Genomic DNA, 16,125 nt, shown 5'->3' on the forward strand with positions numbered 1-16,125 from the left:
AATCTTGGACAGCTGAAAGAAGGGTTTCCTCATTGTAAATGGAGGGAACAGAGCCAGGTCCACCATTGGACCCAGAAGTTTGAGGCTGCCTAGAAGACTCGACAATCTTGGAAGATCCAGACTCGAGAAGGACAGGAGAAGTTTCGGTTTTTCTTTCAAAACCTTTTTGAGAAACTTCAGCGAACTCGCGCCAGAGGACAGTTAGGGTTTTGTTGTCACTATCCGACTGTTCGGGAGCAGGAGAAGCAAAAGCATCACTACTATTACCAACATTGGGTACTAGAGAAGCCCTATCGTCCGCCATTACTTGTTTTAGTAAACTACAAAAAGAAAAAGACCAGTAAACTTACAGATTCAGTGAGGCGGAAGCTTGAGAGTAGGAAGGCGCGAAGCAGACAACAAAGGTTCAAATTCCAGACAAGAAGAATGAAACCTACGAAGACAACGAACCGCTTTTAAAACTCCCGCACGAGTGTTCGGGAATTTGAACGATCGAGATTGATTCAAAATCAGCGATCAAGATTGAAAGACGTTTTGAAAGTTTGAACTCACGAATCCGAAATAGGCGTTCGGAAACCGTCGCTTGGATGACGTGACCACGACAGATCAACTGCAAGGAGATATGTGGCTTTACACTCACAACGCTCGAGGAAAAGTGACCACCGCATTAAATGTGATATGACATTTAATAAAGCACGCAGAGATTATCACTTGACGACGAACCCAGTAAAAAACCAAGCCCTCGGGATCGACCGAACGCTTGGTCTGGGGGGCTCGTGATATGGAGAGATTATGATCAAACCGGGTTCATACCTGGTCCGACCCTCGACCCCGGTCGAGACGGAGAGATCCAACTCGCTCCCGAGCAAACCGGATCCGAAAGATGGCTTGCTGAAGAAGAAAGCTTATTCGGCTGCAAGCGTGCCCTAATCCTACTTATGGATTAGGGTAATCACCCTAATAATGGCAGACTCGAATTGACGGCTGCGGATAATCATTATCGAAGGGATAATCATCGCATAACCTAAAGGTTATCTCAGGAGTCCTCTACTAGCCCAAACTAGTAGAAGTCTATTGCTCAACGGATCTAACTGATAAGATCCAACGACTACCCGAAGAAGGCTCAAGTGCATCCAATGAAGGAGATTCGAAGGTACACTCTATATAAACCTCACTACCATACAAGGTGAGGGGATCGGAAAGAATACTATCTGAGACTCAGGTTTAGATACATACTGATAGACCTAAACTATCAGCGATCTGCTATCTAGATCACCTTTCCCAGTTCTTCATTCCTTAGCTCTGCGCTTCTAGCAGAGCCGTTTGTGATTAAGTTCATCAACTGACTTAGCCTTCGGAGGTGGACTCCCGACCCCAGCGGTCGGGCCACATCTGACGCTTTCGTTTTGCAAGACATCACGTGGAGATCTAAGGGCTGAGCAGATTTTGGACGCATCAATAGTCAAATTAAAAGTAATGCTCATAAGATGCAGGAGGCTTTATCTTATAGAGATTTTCGTTCCCTGAAGTTTCCCATTAATAAAACCACAAGTAGCTTCGGGCAATTTTTTGGGGTTTGTTTTCTTTGTTTTAACCACCGACCCAGATGTGACCTCCATTGTTTCAACCTGTTCTATATAATCTGGTAGATTGGGTCACGGCCAGGTTAGCAGCCACAAGATTACTTAATTCCCATTAAGGTGATAATTTAATAGTTTGTATTTTTCTAACAAAAAAATTGTATATATTGCACTTCATACCCAAAATAAGACTATTGGTCGAGGGTAAACTTCGTTTTGTGACATTATTTAGGTTGGACACACTGAGGGGGAAAAAAAAACTGTACAAAATTATTAGAACTTCAGGTTTTAAAGAGCAAACCGAATTTCAAACCTGCCAACCAGGGTGGAGATTGTAGTATAAAGAGCACTATAACTAATGATAATCACTCTAAAAGCAAGACATTTCTTCATGACAAGCAACCCCATCAACAGACTAGGAAGTTTCTTCCATGTTAAAATCCTCAGAGATTTGGATACCAAATCAACTTTGATTTTTTAACTATGAAAGATGCTTTTGCCAATAACATCATCAATAACTTTCGCCTCATGATGTGTTCAAAAATTGATCAATCTCTTAATGCGTGCCTGCAAAACAAGATTAGATGTGGGCCGACTCAATGGTCGGGGAGCCACTACCGAAGGTTAAGTCAATAATGGATCATCACATAGCTTTGGCTAATTGCAGAGCTTAATTGAAAACAATAATAGAGGGAAACGATTTAGATACCTTTGATTTGCGTGTTACTTTAGTTTAGATAGGATTTACCTCTTATTCTTGATCGTTAGATTCGTTCATAGTTCTTCTTTGTGGTTGTTCGATCATAGGGTTTCCCCCTTTTCTCTTGACTTGGTTATTGTTTCCATGTAAGGCACGATCTCCTATCCCGAGTTTAACGGGTACATGTTTCTTTCCATAACTATCGAGTTCCTTCACACTTACAATACTTCTTGGTTCAACTCTCGGACCAGTTCTGACCAGAATTACTGAACCAACCGTGGTTAAGCCCGGTAGGTTGTCATTTTCCCCTTATCATGAGCCCCCTAGACCAAGTGATTGGGGTGAAACAACCGATTGCTTGGTGTATCTTTACTTGCTCACGAACTCCTGAGATAACAAGTTTGCAGTTCAAACGACCCTCGTTCTCCAAATGTCACATTTACTGCACCCACCTGGGCAACGATACATTCTCTCCAACCACATTCGTTCATTGTAACCCACGCTATCAATGCCACATGGCCTTAGCGATCAGGCACCATCATGAAAGCTTCTTCTCGAACCGTCTTCGTTCTGCAACCATTGATTCTAGATTGATATTGTTTGTTGGATGTTCATACTCGAACCATCACTCATACTTGATCGTTGATTGAAATTAATCGCATTCGTTCAAAATTTTGTTCAAAATATACTTAAATCCCTTTGTTCTTCAACTTCAACTTTACTTTACCATTTCACGAACTCATCTGCACTTGAAGTCTTTAGCAAGTTTTTGCAATTTCAAGTCTTCCAACTTCAACTCCAACTAGTTTAGCATCAAACAAGTAAGTCTCTTGGTCTTCAGCTTCGTTTCTTCTTCAGTTCCATCTTTCTTTTCCATTTCTGGGTTTGTGACTTCTGACATAGCTTACTTAGGATTCTACCCTTCTATTTTCTTTCGAAAAAACCTTTAGAATCCACTTTTTCTTCTTCAATGGGTAGTGGCAGAACTTCCGATGATGATTCCATCGATCGAATGATAAAAGGGAATGATTATGCCAATCAACCTAGCCCTTCAGCTTCAATTGAGCTATCGGGTGATAAGAATGAGAGGATCATCGACCGTTGGTTGACCTCTATTCATTCAGCCCCCAGGGAATGAAATGGATAGTAGAAGAATTGCTTCTCCTCCAGCATCCGAAAGAAAAAAGCCTCCAAGCAGGTTGTTGCTAGAAGTTCTCGACCATCTAAGAGGCCTTCTCAAGGTCCTAGCTACTTTGTATCTCACCTTTGTTGTGAAGAGATAGACTTTGCTTTTGATTTCTACTCCTTTCCTTTCTTTTATCTCCTTTGGGTACCCAATCCGAACGAGAGGGTTAACTTTAACCCTCCCGATGAGTTCTCTCTTTATATCGACACCTTGAAAAGTGGTGTTCGATTCCCTTTTTATTCTCCTCTGTTTTTGGAGATTCTCAATCACTGGGAAATTTGCCTAGGGATGCTCCTCTCGAATAGTTGGTGTCACATCGTCGACTTTCTAGGCCTCTGTTTTGAGTTAGAAATCACTTCCTCTCTCCCTCTTTTTTCACACTTCTACTATCTCAGTAAATCCCTCAGTAAATCCAACCCTCCTAGTTGTGTTTTCTTCTAGAAGCGCCCCAAAACTGAGTTTGGGTGGTCGGGGAGTATCTTCGTTAAGTGTACTTGCCCTTCTAACCACAAGGGATGGCGCCATTGGTACTTGTTTTGCTGAGCACCTCCTTCTGAGTTAAGCTTCCCGATTGCTTAGAATCGAACTGATTCTTATACCTAGGCGAATCATGCTCTTCCATTATCTCCCGAAGAAGAAAGCGCAATAAAGAAAATTAAATCTATTTGGGCACGTCAGGAGATCCATAGTCAGGCTATGGAGCATGAAGCTATACTTCAAACGTGGGGTTTAGCCCCTAATGAGATCCCGACCCTTTATAGCCTCTGCTTTAGTCATAGTGTTATACATATACTTTACTCATTTCTGTTTTATTTTTCTCCTTGCAATGCCTCCCAGATACAACCCGAAGGCGGTGAAGGCTTTGGCTTCACAAGGGTTGGAAGCCACAAAGGATAGAGTAGTGAGAATCAGGACAAAGGAGTCTGAAGCCGCTCCTCCACCCCCGAAGGTCTCCAGCCAAGCCCCGAAGGGGGTACTAAAAGTTCATCCAGGTGCAACCAAACGAGAGAAGGCTCCTATTGACTTTGCGGAGTCAACCCATGGTGATGTTGTGCTCATGAAGAGGAGGCACGATCTCCTCGACGATGCGGCCTAAATAAAGAAGGGGAATGTGTACATTCCTCCCTGGAAACTAACGGAGACCGAGAGTGTTTCCAGGGATTCTAATCAGCCGTTGGAGTGGGTGACCTTCGCTCAGATGCCTACCGAGAGCAAGATCCTCTGTTCTATCTCTGATGAGGAGTTTGTAAACTCCTTGGCCAAGTAAGTCCTTTATAACACTTAACTTCTGTCATTTTTCTAACTGTTCAAAATTTTCTCATCTTAATCGTTTACCCTTTCTCTTTGCAGGGTGATTGCAGACAGTTTCCAGAGGCAAATGGAAGATGTACTCCGGATCGGTCGCCTCAGTGTCTGGACGAAGCGGCAGGAGGAAGAGGTGAGGGCCAAAGAAGAAAAGATCTCTCGGCTTATGGAAGAAGGCTCCAAACTTAGGAGAGTCACTGAAGAGCTAGCAGTGGCTACCGAAATAATCTATGAACTGGATCGGGAAGTGAAGAGACTCCAAAAAGTCCTGAAGGAGTCGGAGGCTAAAGTTGAGAGCTTGGTTAAAGAGAAGAAGGAACTTCAGGATCGAGCAACACCCTTAGAGCCTGAACATATTTCAGTGGAGGCTAGGAAGGCATGTGTTTAGAAGTACCCGAACAACAAACCTTTTACTGATTTGATGATCAACTACAATGCGATGGCGTATCGCGACGGCCAAAACGAGGTGTGGAAGTCTATCCTGAGGCAGGACCCTTCTTTTAACAGCGAGCCTCATCAAGAAGTATGTCACTCTGAGGTTTTTGAAGAATTACATTTGGTGGCTCCCGAATGGACCCTTCACAAGATCTACCATCCAGCTTCAGACTGAACATCAAGCGCTACCTCAGTGACTCCCCTCCACTTTCTCCTGAACCAAAAGTGGTACAAGAGAATGACAAAGCCAAACTCCGAGCTGAAGACCCTCTCGATCAAGAACAAGCCCACCTCGTAGCCGATCCTACTTAAGAAAATCCAGCTCCAAAAACATAAAATTTTCTCTCTTTCTTTTTGTTTGTAATTTTTATCGACTGCGTTCAATAGTCTTTCTTCTTTTTCTTCTTTTGTAAGGGTTGGCTCCCTCTAGCCTTTGAATATAAATTAACTTTCTCTTATCAAGAGTCTCTTTTTTCGAATTAAATGAACTGAGATCTTTAACTTTGAGAAAATTTAGAAAAATTTTCCAGGTACTGAGAGGTCTTAGTCGAGTGTAACAAAGCCTTTCCTTAAAAAAAATCCTGAAAACTTTTTTAAGTGTTAGAAGGTCTTAGTTGGACATAACCTAAGCCTTTCCTTAGAAAAAATGCTGAAATTCTTTCTAAGTGTTAGAGGGTCTTAATCGGGCGTAAAGCATAGCAACCTGTAGAGTAATCAACTCAGTTGAATGTTAAGGTAATCAAGGACCATTCCATCCCTTTTCTCTCTATTTCCATTTCGTCACCTCCACCTCCAACAACTGCCTTTCTCCCTTATTTTCTTTTTAATAAAATAATATAATAAACTTCAGAGAAATAAACATAATAGCTTGCAAGTCAAAGAGTACATGTGAATTTTCTCTTTAAAAATACATACAAACCATCAGCAACCTGTAGAGTGAGTGGTCAGCTCAGTTGAATATTAAGCTAATCAAGAAGGACCATTCCATCCCTTTTCTCTCAATTTCCATTTCGTCACCTCCACCTCCAACGACCTTTCTGATCACTCAACAAAATCATTACACAGAGAGAGAGATATGTCGAACACCAGCAGCGTTCCCTATGTGGTGGAAGATTGTCGAGGAATTCTTCAAGTGTACAGCGATGGTTCCATTGTCCGAAATTCTCAACCAATTGCAGACATCGCTGTCGATGATGATGGCTCTGTGGATTGGAAAGATGTCCTCTTCGATCCAATTCATCAACTCCAACTCCGTCTCTACAAGCCTTCCTCTTCTTCTTCTTCTTCTTCTTCTTCCACAAACACAAAGCTCCCAATCTACTACTACATCCATGGCGGCGGCTTCTGTCTCGGCTATCGTACTTGGCCCCGATTCCACAATTACTGCCTTCGTCTCTCTTCTGAGCTTCAATCGATCATCATATCGATCGATTACCGACTCGCGCCTGAGAATAGGCTTCCAGCAGCCATTGAAGACGGATTGTGTTCGGTTAAGTGGCTTCAAGCTCAGGCTTTGTCCGACAATCCCGATTCATGGTTAACCGCTGATCTGGTCGACTTCCGACGAGTTTTTATCTGCGGTGACTCGGCCGGCGGCAACATCGTTCATCATATAGCGGTTCGACTCGGTGCTGGATCGACCGGATTGGAACCAGTTCAGGTACGAGGTTACATACTCTCGAATCCCTTCTTTGGTGGGACCGTGCGGACTAGGTCTGAAGCCGAAGGGCCTAAGGAATCGTTCCTCAACTTGGAACTGATTGACATGTGAGTTCTCCAATTCTCTTTTGTTACCATCCATATATAGATTCTATTCTATTTGATATTTTTTCGGTACAAAAATAGGGCCAGAGATCCAAAAAAACAAAAACAAAAAACTAGTCGAAAGGAATCGAATGAGTTTGGTTGATAAACCCGACCTCAACTACATTTATAGGTGTCGATTCTGGGATTGAACCGTTGAAATCAAAGTCAAGCTGGCCCATTAAAACTCAAACCGGACTAACCCAAGGTTAATAGGACGAGATATGGGTTGAAAATTGAAAAGCCTACCCAAATCTATAGATTTCAAATCTATAAAATTTAGAGTAAATTGCACCGGCACCTCCAAATGGAGGCCTTAAAGCACCGACACTCTATTTTATATTTAAAAAACACAAAGACCCAATTGGATTTTTATTGGATATATTTATCCAATTTTATCAATTAAAATAGTTAATCAATATTTATTTTGTTTCAGTTTAAAAACATCCTTATAATAAACAGTATTTGGACTGTTTTGAGTGATAAATTGGACAAATATATCAAATGAAAATCCAATTTTAGAGTCTTTGTGTTTTTAAACATAAAGTGAGATATCAGTGCTTTAAAGCCTCCATTTTGGGGTGCCAATGTAATTTGCTCTAAAATTTATGAAGTCATAGTTCATAAAATTAACTATTTGGTTAGCCTGAATCTTTGGAATGAAACCTGTAGATTTATATTGAAAGCACATTTATGGGAAATCATGGTTCAAATGTTTCACGTTTTTATAATAGGAGTGAAATCTCTGAATTTCACCATATACCCATAAATCTACAAGTTCATGTTTTTAGTGTAAAAAGGTGAATTCCTAGATTTCATGAATTCAGATATCCAAATCTGCTCGAACTCCCTTACCAAAAGTTCTACCTCGGAGTTGTTTACTCGTCTTGCTTGGGAATACTCCTATCTGATAGTTGAATTGAATTTCAATTTATTTTTTGAATGACTACATATATAATGTCTTTGATAGGTACTGGAGGCTATCATTACCGGTGGGAGGAACAGCAGATCACCCATTAGCAAACCCCTTTGGACCTAACAGTCCAAACCTTGAATCCATGGCTCTTGATCCAATCTTGGTTGTGGTCGGTGACCGTGATCTGCTAAGGGATCGGATTGAAGATTATGTTAAGAAATTGAAAGAGTGGGGAAAGGATATCCGGCTTTTTGGATTTGAGGAACAAGAACATGGATTCATTACGATGAATTCAAACCCTACAGTAGCCAACAAGTTGATGCAAATCATCAAAGATTTCGTTGCTAAGTGTAGCTCAGTCGTCTAAACCAACTTGCATGCTTTGGTTTTGCGTCCCAACCCATGCACCTTTCATTGTTGCATTGCTTGCTGCGTTTCCTCTTCAAGTTTCTTCTTCCCTAGCTGTTCTAATAAAGATAAAAGTTTCACTTTTAGCTGTCTCAAAAAATTATTCTTTTTCATGAAGACAATAATTTGTGAATGTTAGGATTAGTATGACTTTAAACTCCTCATTATAAAAATAATAAAATAATTAAAAAAAAAAAGGTATGTGTGTGTGTGGGGGGGGGGGGGGGGGGACTGGCTGAGTAGCCTACTTGATTCAGTTTGGATTCACTACCAACAGGTCAACTGAATAAAAGACTTGTACGTTGAAACCAAACAAAACTGAAGTTTCAATTCAGGTAAGCTTACTAATTCAGTTTTGATTTGCATTTTTGTTTGGGTTTTGACAAATGTAAGATATTGTTGGGAAAAATATTGATCCTGATCCAATTTCCCACCTTTGGTAGAAGATCAATGTAGAAAAATGAAGTACAAGTACTAAACTTGTGAATAGTGCACATGTGGGACCTAGATGTGTGTTATGTGATATCACAAAATTAATAAACACAAAATTTACATGGTTCGTTTTCGCCTATATCCACGTGTGTAATAGGATTTCTTCACTATGAGAATGAAAATACACAACTTGCACAATACTTTGATTTAGAAATAAACTCAAACCTTGTATCCAAAACTAGATACCCTTATACACCCTCTCTCAACTCACGCTTTCAACTTGTGAAGAGATTGAAAACTTAATCTACCACCCCAACTCTTAACAACTTGTTCAACACTCTGAACACCCTCACTTCTCTAGGTGATCTCACACCTCTTGTTGTCACATATTACAAGCAAACTGTCTCCCCCTCCCCCCGGTATTTATATATGGGGAAGGGGGGTTGAGAGATAGAGAAAAAATCTCTCACATTTATTTTCCATTTTTGTTTCAATTTATTTCACTTTGTGGTCAGTTGTCTTTATGCAATCTTTTAGTTTGTCAATGTTTGAGGTTGCTGACGGCCTCCTTCCTTAATGAGGAGGACCCACAAATTTTCCCTCCGACTCATAAGGAGGGATAGGTTCTGCTTGCCATGCTTTTGCTATAGTCATGTTTAACCTATAGTAAAGGTTTCGTTATTATATCTACTCCATTTATGTCAGTATGGATTTTCTCAAGTTGCAACTGCTTCCACTCTAGTAAATCTTATTTATAGTGATGCCTTACATACATGTGCTTGGACTTATAATGGAAATTTGCAATTTGGTTGTCTTAGTGAATGACATACTTATCTTATTCCCAACTAAGTTCTTGAGTGAATTGTTTCATCCATAGCATTTCCTTACAAGCTTCAACAATAACGATGTACTCAGCTTTTGTGGATGACAACACCACAGATTTTTGTAACTTGGATTGCCATGACACCACTCCTCCTATAAAGGTAACTAATTATCCTGATATGGATTTTCTGGAGTCAATGTCTCCTACAAAATCAGTATTGACTCCAGAAAATCAACATTTGTATATGCTTGTAACACAGGGTTTCGCAAGAAAATGTTAGTAATACCTTAAGGATATCTCATTATCTACTTCATTGCTTCCCAGTGTTCTTTTCCAGAGTTAGTAGAAATCTACTAGGGACTCCTACTACATGTGCAATATCGGGTATAGTGCAAACCATGACATACATTAGGTCTTCCCCTACTAAGAAGTATGGAGTATGCTTCATTTCATCATTTTCTTCTTCAGTTGAGGGACTTTCTTCACTACTCAACTTGAAATGACTAACAGGGGGTTACTTATAGACTTTGCTTTGCTCATATTGAATCTTTCTAGTACTTTTCACACATATCTTTCTTATGATAGTCATATCTCTAGCCATTTGGTCACGATAAATCTTTATGCCCAAGATTTGTTATGTAGCTCCCAAATCTTCATGGCAATGGATTTGCTCAATTGTTTCTTCAATCTATCAATTTTATTGAGATCTTGAACAACAGTCAACATGCCATCAACATAGAGCCAGAGAATATGAAATCCTTTTCAAAAAATTTCTTAACAAAAACACAAAGATCTAACTTTGTTTATTTATATTCATGATCCATCTTGAATGAATCAAACTTCTTGTACCACTGCCTTGGTGCTTCTTTCAAGCTATATAATATTTTCCTCACCCTGCAGACCACGTATTCCTTATCTTTGACTTCAAAACTTTTTGGCTGCTTCATGTAAATTTCTTCCTCGAAATCTCTATGGAGAAAAGATATTTTTGTATCCAGATGATGGACTTTCAAATCAATACCTGCAGCCAAACTTAACAGCACCCGTATAGAAGATATTTTTAGTATAGGTGAAAATTTTCATTGAAGTCAATACCTTTCTTTTCCTAAATCCCTTCATGACCAATTTTGCCTTGTACCTTGGTTGTGAGTTGTTCTCTTGAGCTTTTATCTTGGACACCCATTTGTTCTCGAGTACTTTCATACCTTCAGATAGTTTTTCCAGGTCTTAAGTGTTGTTTTTATGCAGGGAATCCATCTCTTTTTTTGCATGGCTTTTAGCCACTCTTCTCTATGCTCATTGTCATTTGCTTCTTCAAAGCATTCTAGTTCACCTACATCTGTTAGCATACAAATTGATTAGGTGAATACCTGGCTGATTTTTATCATAGCCTAGTGGAACTTGTTAACCTAGGTTCAGCTGGTTGTTCTTGAGTTGCCTGCTTCCTTTGTCCACCATAGGTAGGAGTATTATTGTTGTTGTCACCATCACCAATCACATGCCCATTGCCTTCTTGAACATCTCCTCCTTCATCTTGCAATAACCGTGGAGTGTTTGGACCAAGATCAACAAGATCATCATTATATGGTTGAGGTTTCTCGATCTTATCAAAGACTTGAATTGTTTGGTCCTCTAGAAAGACCCCATCTTTGCTTTTGATGAGCTTCTTATCAATGGATCCCATAACCTATAATCGAAATTTTCATTAGTATAATGCAAGAAAATACATTGTTTTGCTTTATCATCAATTTTGGTCCGTGTGTCTTTTGGGATGTGCATGAATGCTTAGCAATTGAACACCTTCAGGTGATTATAGGATACCTCCTTTCCATTCCAAACTCGCTCGGGAACATCTTCATTCAAAGGAACCAGTGGAGGTAAGTTGATTAGGTTAACAATTGTCCACATTACTTCTCCCCGATAACATTGTGCCAACTTTGCATGTGAAAGCATGCATCTTATTTTTCATGTAGTGATGTAATTCATCATTTTAGCTACACCACTATGTTATGGGTCTTAAGAAATGTATGTTTATAGCAAATTCGATGCTCGTTGCAATACTCTTCAAATGCTCCACTGTGTACGGACTCATTTAAGATTTTTACCTATTTCTCTTTTAGCTAAGGCATGAAAACTTTTAAATACATCAAAGATTTGATCCTTCAATTTTTAATGCATATGCCCACACTTTTTTAGATGTTTCATTAAAATACAAAGTAACTTCCAAGAGATTTTACTTTTATATCAAAATGCACTAATTCTAAAATTTCTCATTTTCTTTGGGAAGAAGTTCTATTAAAGATAACACGATTTTGTTTTCCTAGTAACACGATTTAATGTTTGGCAGAAGATTCATTTTTGTAAGAATTTGCATACCTTTCTCTCTCATGTGGCTTAGTCTTCGATGCCATAATTCGGTAGTGTACTCTTTTTTATTGCAATTATCTCTATTTTACATATTTTCACTTGTTTCTTGTAGAGAGTGTAAAATTTGCTCCCTCTTGCCATCACAAAGGATCCTTTGTTGAGCTTCCATTGACCATTCCAAAATGGTTATGGTATCCCTCTTCATCTAACTTTTTGGCAAATATCAAATTTAAACGAAGATCTAGCACTTACGTCACTTCCTTAAGAACCAATTGGCATCTAACATTTGTTTCCACGCACATGTTGCCTTCCCCATAACTTTCAAAACGCCACTATTGTCCTTACTACGCCAAAATCACTTGATTCAATAGTGCTAAAAAAATCTTTACAAGGCATAACATGAAAAGATGCAGTTCTGAGTCATGGCATGTAAAAGTGAGGCAGATTTGTCACAAGTTGAGACGATGATAATATTTCATCTAAGTTAATGACAGTGGTTTCTTTGTCTTCTTTGTCCTCGCTATAATTCTCCATTCGTGCCTTAAGCTTTCTGCAATCATTTTTCATATGCCCTACCTTTTTGCAATAGTAGCATGTGATCCTACTTCTTAACTTGAATCTTCCTTGTGATTTCTCATAAGGATGAGGAGGTTTGGTTTTACTTCTCCCTCGCTTCTTGGTGACAAGTACTTCATTGTAGATGAGATCGAAGGTTTTCTCCTTGTCTCTTCATTAAGCTTCCAGTCACTATGTTCATTATGGGCTTCCTTTTTGGGGCCGAGTTGATGAAGGATACTATTGAAGTCTCTTAGCTATCTGGCAACGAGCTAAACAATAATAGTGCCTACAAGTCATCGTCAAGTGTCATTTTCATAGAAGTAAGCTGATTAATTATACTTCGTACCAAATTCAAGTGTTCCACCATAAAGATCCCTTCCTTGTATTTGAGATTTACAAGTCTTCTAATAATAAATGCCTTGTTACAGGCAGACTTTCTCTCATACAAGCCTTCTAGCTTTTTCCATAGTGAATGCGTCAAGCTTTGTAGAAATGTGATGGTAGACGGAATCATTAAACCATTGGCAAATGAAACAAATGATTTTCCCATCTAGGACTTCCCAATTTGCTTCAAAAATCTTTTTTGACTCTGGGAATGCATCTTCTATGGAGTACAAGTCTTTATAGTATAACAAATCACTTGTCTTAAATTTTCATATCTTCCAATACCTCCCATTCACAGAAACTTGACTTTGATACTACTTTTTGGAAGAAAAAAAAAAGTACTCACACCTAATTCACTTTTTCCCACCTTTGTAAAAGATGGACGAAGAAAAATGAAGTACAAGTATTGTACTTAGTGCCTATGTGGAACCCATGTGTGTGTTATGTAAAATTACAAAAGTAACAAACACAAAAGACAGAAATACAAAATTTAAGTGGTCAGGTTTTGCCTACATCCACAAGTGTAATGGGGCTTCTTCACTATTAAAATGGAAATACACAACTTGTACAATGTTCAAATTTAGATCCAAACCTAACCTTATATCCAAAATTAGATACTCCTGTACATCCTCTCCCAACTCACACTCTCAACTTGTGAAGAGATTACAAACTTAACCCGCTACCACAACTCTAAACGACTTGCTCAACATTTAGAACACCCCCCACTTCTCTAGGTGATCTCACACCTCTTGTTGTTATATGTTGTAAGCAAACTACCTCCAATCCTATTTATAGATGGGGAAAGGGGGAGTTGGGAGACAAAGAAAAAATCTCTCACATTTATTTATTTATTTTATTCTACTTGGTCGGCAACATGTGTTTTATGCAATCATTTAGTTTGTCAAAATTTAAGGTTTTGACAACCTCCTTCCTTAATGATGAGGATTCGTAAATATTAACACCATTAAAGAGCAGCTTAGTTGGTAATGACCGGCACTTCCTATTCAAGAGGTCATGGGTTAGACTCTCCCTATGATATATATTAGTCCCCAACCCCTTATATAAAGCTATCAATCCCTAAAAGAAAGAAGAAAAAAAGGTAAGATATTATTTCCAATGCTCATTAATTGTAACTAAGCTTTACTCAAAAGAAGAAAAAAATTAATCATAGCTTGGGGAGAAGTTCTCAACAAATTTTTTTTCACTACTCAAACAATTGTTGCTTAGTGGAGCATATTCTATTTGTCTAGCCCAAATTGGAAGGCGAATCTCAATAGGATTAAGATGCTTATTTTTAATCAAACGTGTCGGTGTTCTGCGTTTGTTTGACATAATAAAATTAGGTGGATAAAAATGGATGGGAGAAGTACATTGTTTCCAACAAAATTCTAAAACAAGATTTGTCTGGTTTAATGGGTTGGAAAAATGAGTAGACAAGCTTCCTTAGAGCTTTTTTAATTCAAGAAAGTTTGTGCTCTTGTGTGGCTTCCTACTATTCTTACCCGATCCTTTTTGAAAATCATACATTTTTAGAGGACCTTGTAAGAAAGGGAGGAAAATGATAAAGTAAAATCAACATTTTCAACTTTTCTACAAAATCATTTCCTATTCCTCCTACTCCACAGTCAGTGGGTCCCACTTGTTTATTATTTCTACCTTTTTTTTTTATCTTGCAAAAAAACAAATTGTTAGGATTTTTAAGATATTTGTTTTTCTCTTTGTGGTATGGTCTTGATATGGTTGTGAGAATATCACAAGTAAAAGAAAAGCAAGAAAAAGAGAAGAAAGGAGTAGAAAGAGAAGCAAGGAGGTTTGTCTGCCTGTGAGATCTTCCGTTTACTAGACCTTGAGATCCACTCAAAGGAATAAGACTTCGTGAGATCTAAAGTGGTGTGTAATATTTTTCTTGATTTGGTTTCTTGTGAGGTAACATTGTCATTTATTGTTTTCAATTAGTATCCTCAAATTGAGATGGATATTTGTACTCAGAGGTGGAGCTAGGATTTAACATGGGGGGCCAAATAATAAGAATCGGGACCACCTCTCCGTCGGGCTAATACTAACGTCTTTTCATCACACATATTGGGTGGGCCCCATGTGAGACCTGATAGGGGTCCCACTTCTAAATTATTTTATCATGTTTAGACGTGAAGCCCACACATATAAAATATATGTAAATTTCTATGGGGATAAGTAATTAAAATTCAAAATAATATTTTTTTCAATTATAAGAGTAAGTTGTTTAAAAAATTCTTAAACCACTCACTAGTATTGATTGAAAATTTAAAAAATAAAAAATAAAAAAATGAACTCAACTAAACAATTCAACTTTGTATTCAAATTCCCACAAAATTGTTTAACTATTAGCTAGTATCTGATTTAAAATTTAACTTAATTAAATAAATCACTAGACACTAGTATAGAGAATTTTGAACTAGTTGTTAAAAAAAAGTTTAAGAATTGTTTTTTAATTGTTTAGTTTATGGTTTTCTAAAAAAAGTAAGAAAAAATGTTAGAAGAATAATTAGCTCAATAATTACATTGAAAAAAACATTCAATTAGTTCGTGAATTTTAAAAAGAATAACAGAAAATTGAGAGAGAGAGAGAGAGAGAATGAAAAAGAGAGAGTGAATTCCAGGCTGTGGAAAAGATTTAAAAAATAGACTCCAATGTGTGCTAGTTTTTTCAAATTTTTCCGAAAGAGGAGAGAAAAACTAAGAAATGAAAGTAAAGATAATAAATGGGAATGGAAAGAGGAGAAGAAAAAAAATTAGAGAGAAATTTTTGGGATTATAAGTTAGTTTTGAATTGAGATTTAACTTTTCCTTTCTTAAATATAGGGCTTTACTAATAACCGTTGGATAATTATTGAGAATGACATTTATGTCCATTATTTTTACCTTCAAAAATTATTTTCAATATGTGGGGGAAGGGGGAATGATAGTATTTCACATGTGGAATGAGAAAAATAAAGAAAAAAATCAAAAATTTTAAAATGTAGGGGGGCCATGGCCTCCCTGGCCCCTATGTAGCTCTACTTTTATTTAAACTCCTTTCTTACAGTGGATTTGTGCAATATTGCCCTATGGTTTTTGCCCTCTATAATAGAAAGACTTTCCACATAAAATTTTTGGTATCTTGTAGATGATAATTTTTTCTTGTATTATTTTATTATTTCTCAAATACACACTAGGTCACTAGGTTTGTTAATCCCAAAAAGTGGTATA

The 16,125-nt window shown here is 38.1% G+C and overlaps 1 protein-coding gene across 1 annotated transcript; it reads left to right on the forward strand.

Moving 5' to 3' along the window:
* The first annotated feature begins 6,127 nt into the window (after positions 1-6,127).
* LOC149024464 (strigolactones hydrolase CXE15-like) lies at positions 6,128-8,483 on the forward strand. Its single transcript, XM_089142954.1, has 2 exons — positions 6,128-6,973; positions 7,980-8,483. Exons 1-2 carry the CDS (start codon positions 6,282-6,284, stop codon positions 8,290-8,292), a joined length of 1,005 nt encoding a protein of 334 aa, XP_088999080.1. The 5' UTR covers positions 6,128-6,281; the 3' UTR covers positions 8,293-8,483.
* The last annotated feature ends 7,642 nt before the right edge of the window (positions 8,484-16,125 follow it).

This window comes from Hakea prostrata, chromosome 2, assembly GCF_041222555.1.
Source record: "Hakea prostrata isolate BN-2017 chromosome 2, UWA_Hpros_2, whole genome shotgun sequence".
Classification (NCBI taxonomy): domain Eukaryota; kingdom Viridiplantae; phylum Streptophyta; class Magnoliopsida; order Proteales; family Proteaceae; genus Hakea; species Hakea prostrata.

Excerpts from the sequence above, each read along its gene's own strand:
- LOC149024464 (XM_089142954.1), top strand. The coding sequence starts at position 6,282 with ATGTCGAACACCAGCAGCGTTCCCTATGTGGTGGAAGATTGTCGAGGA. Across the intron at positions 6,974-7,979 it reads AACTTGGAACTGATTGACAT|GTACTGGAGGCTATCATTAC; the intron begins GTGAGTTCTCCA and ends TGTCTTTGATAG.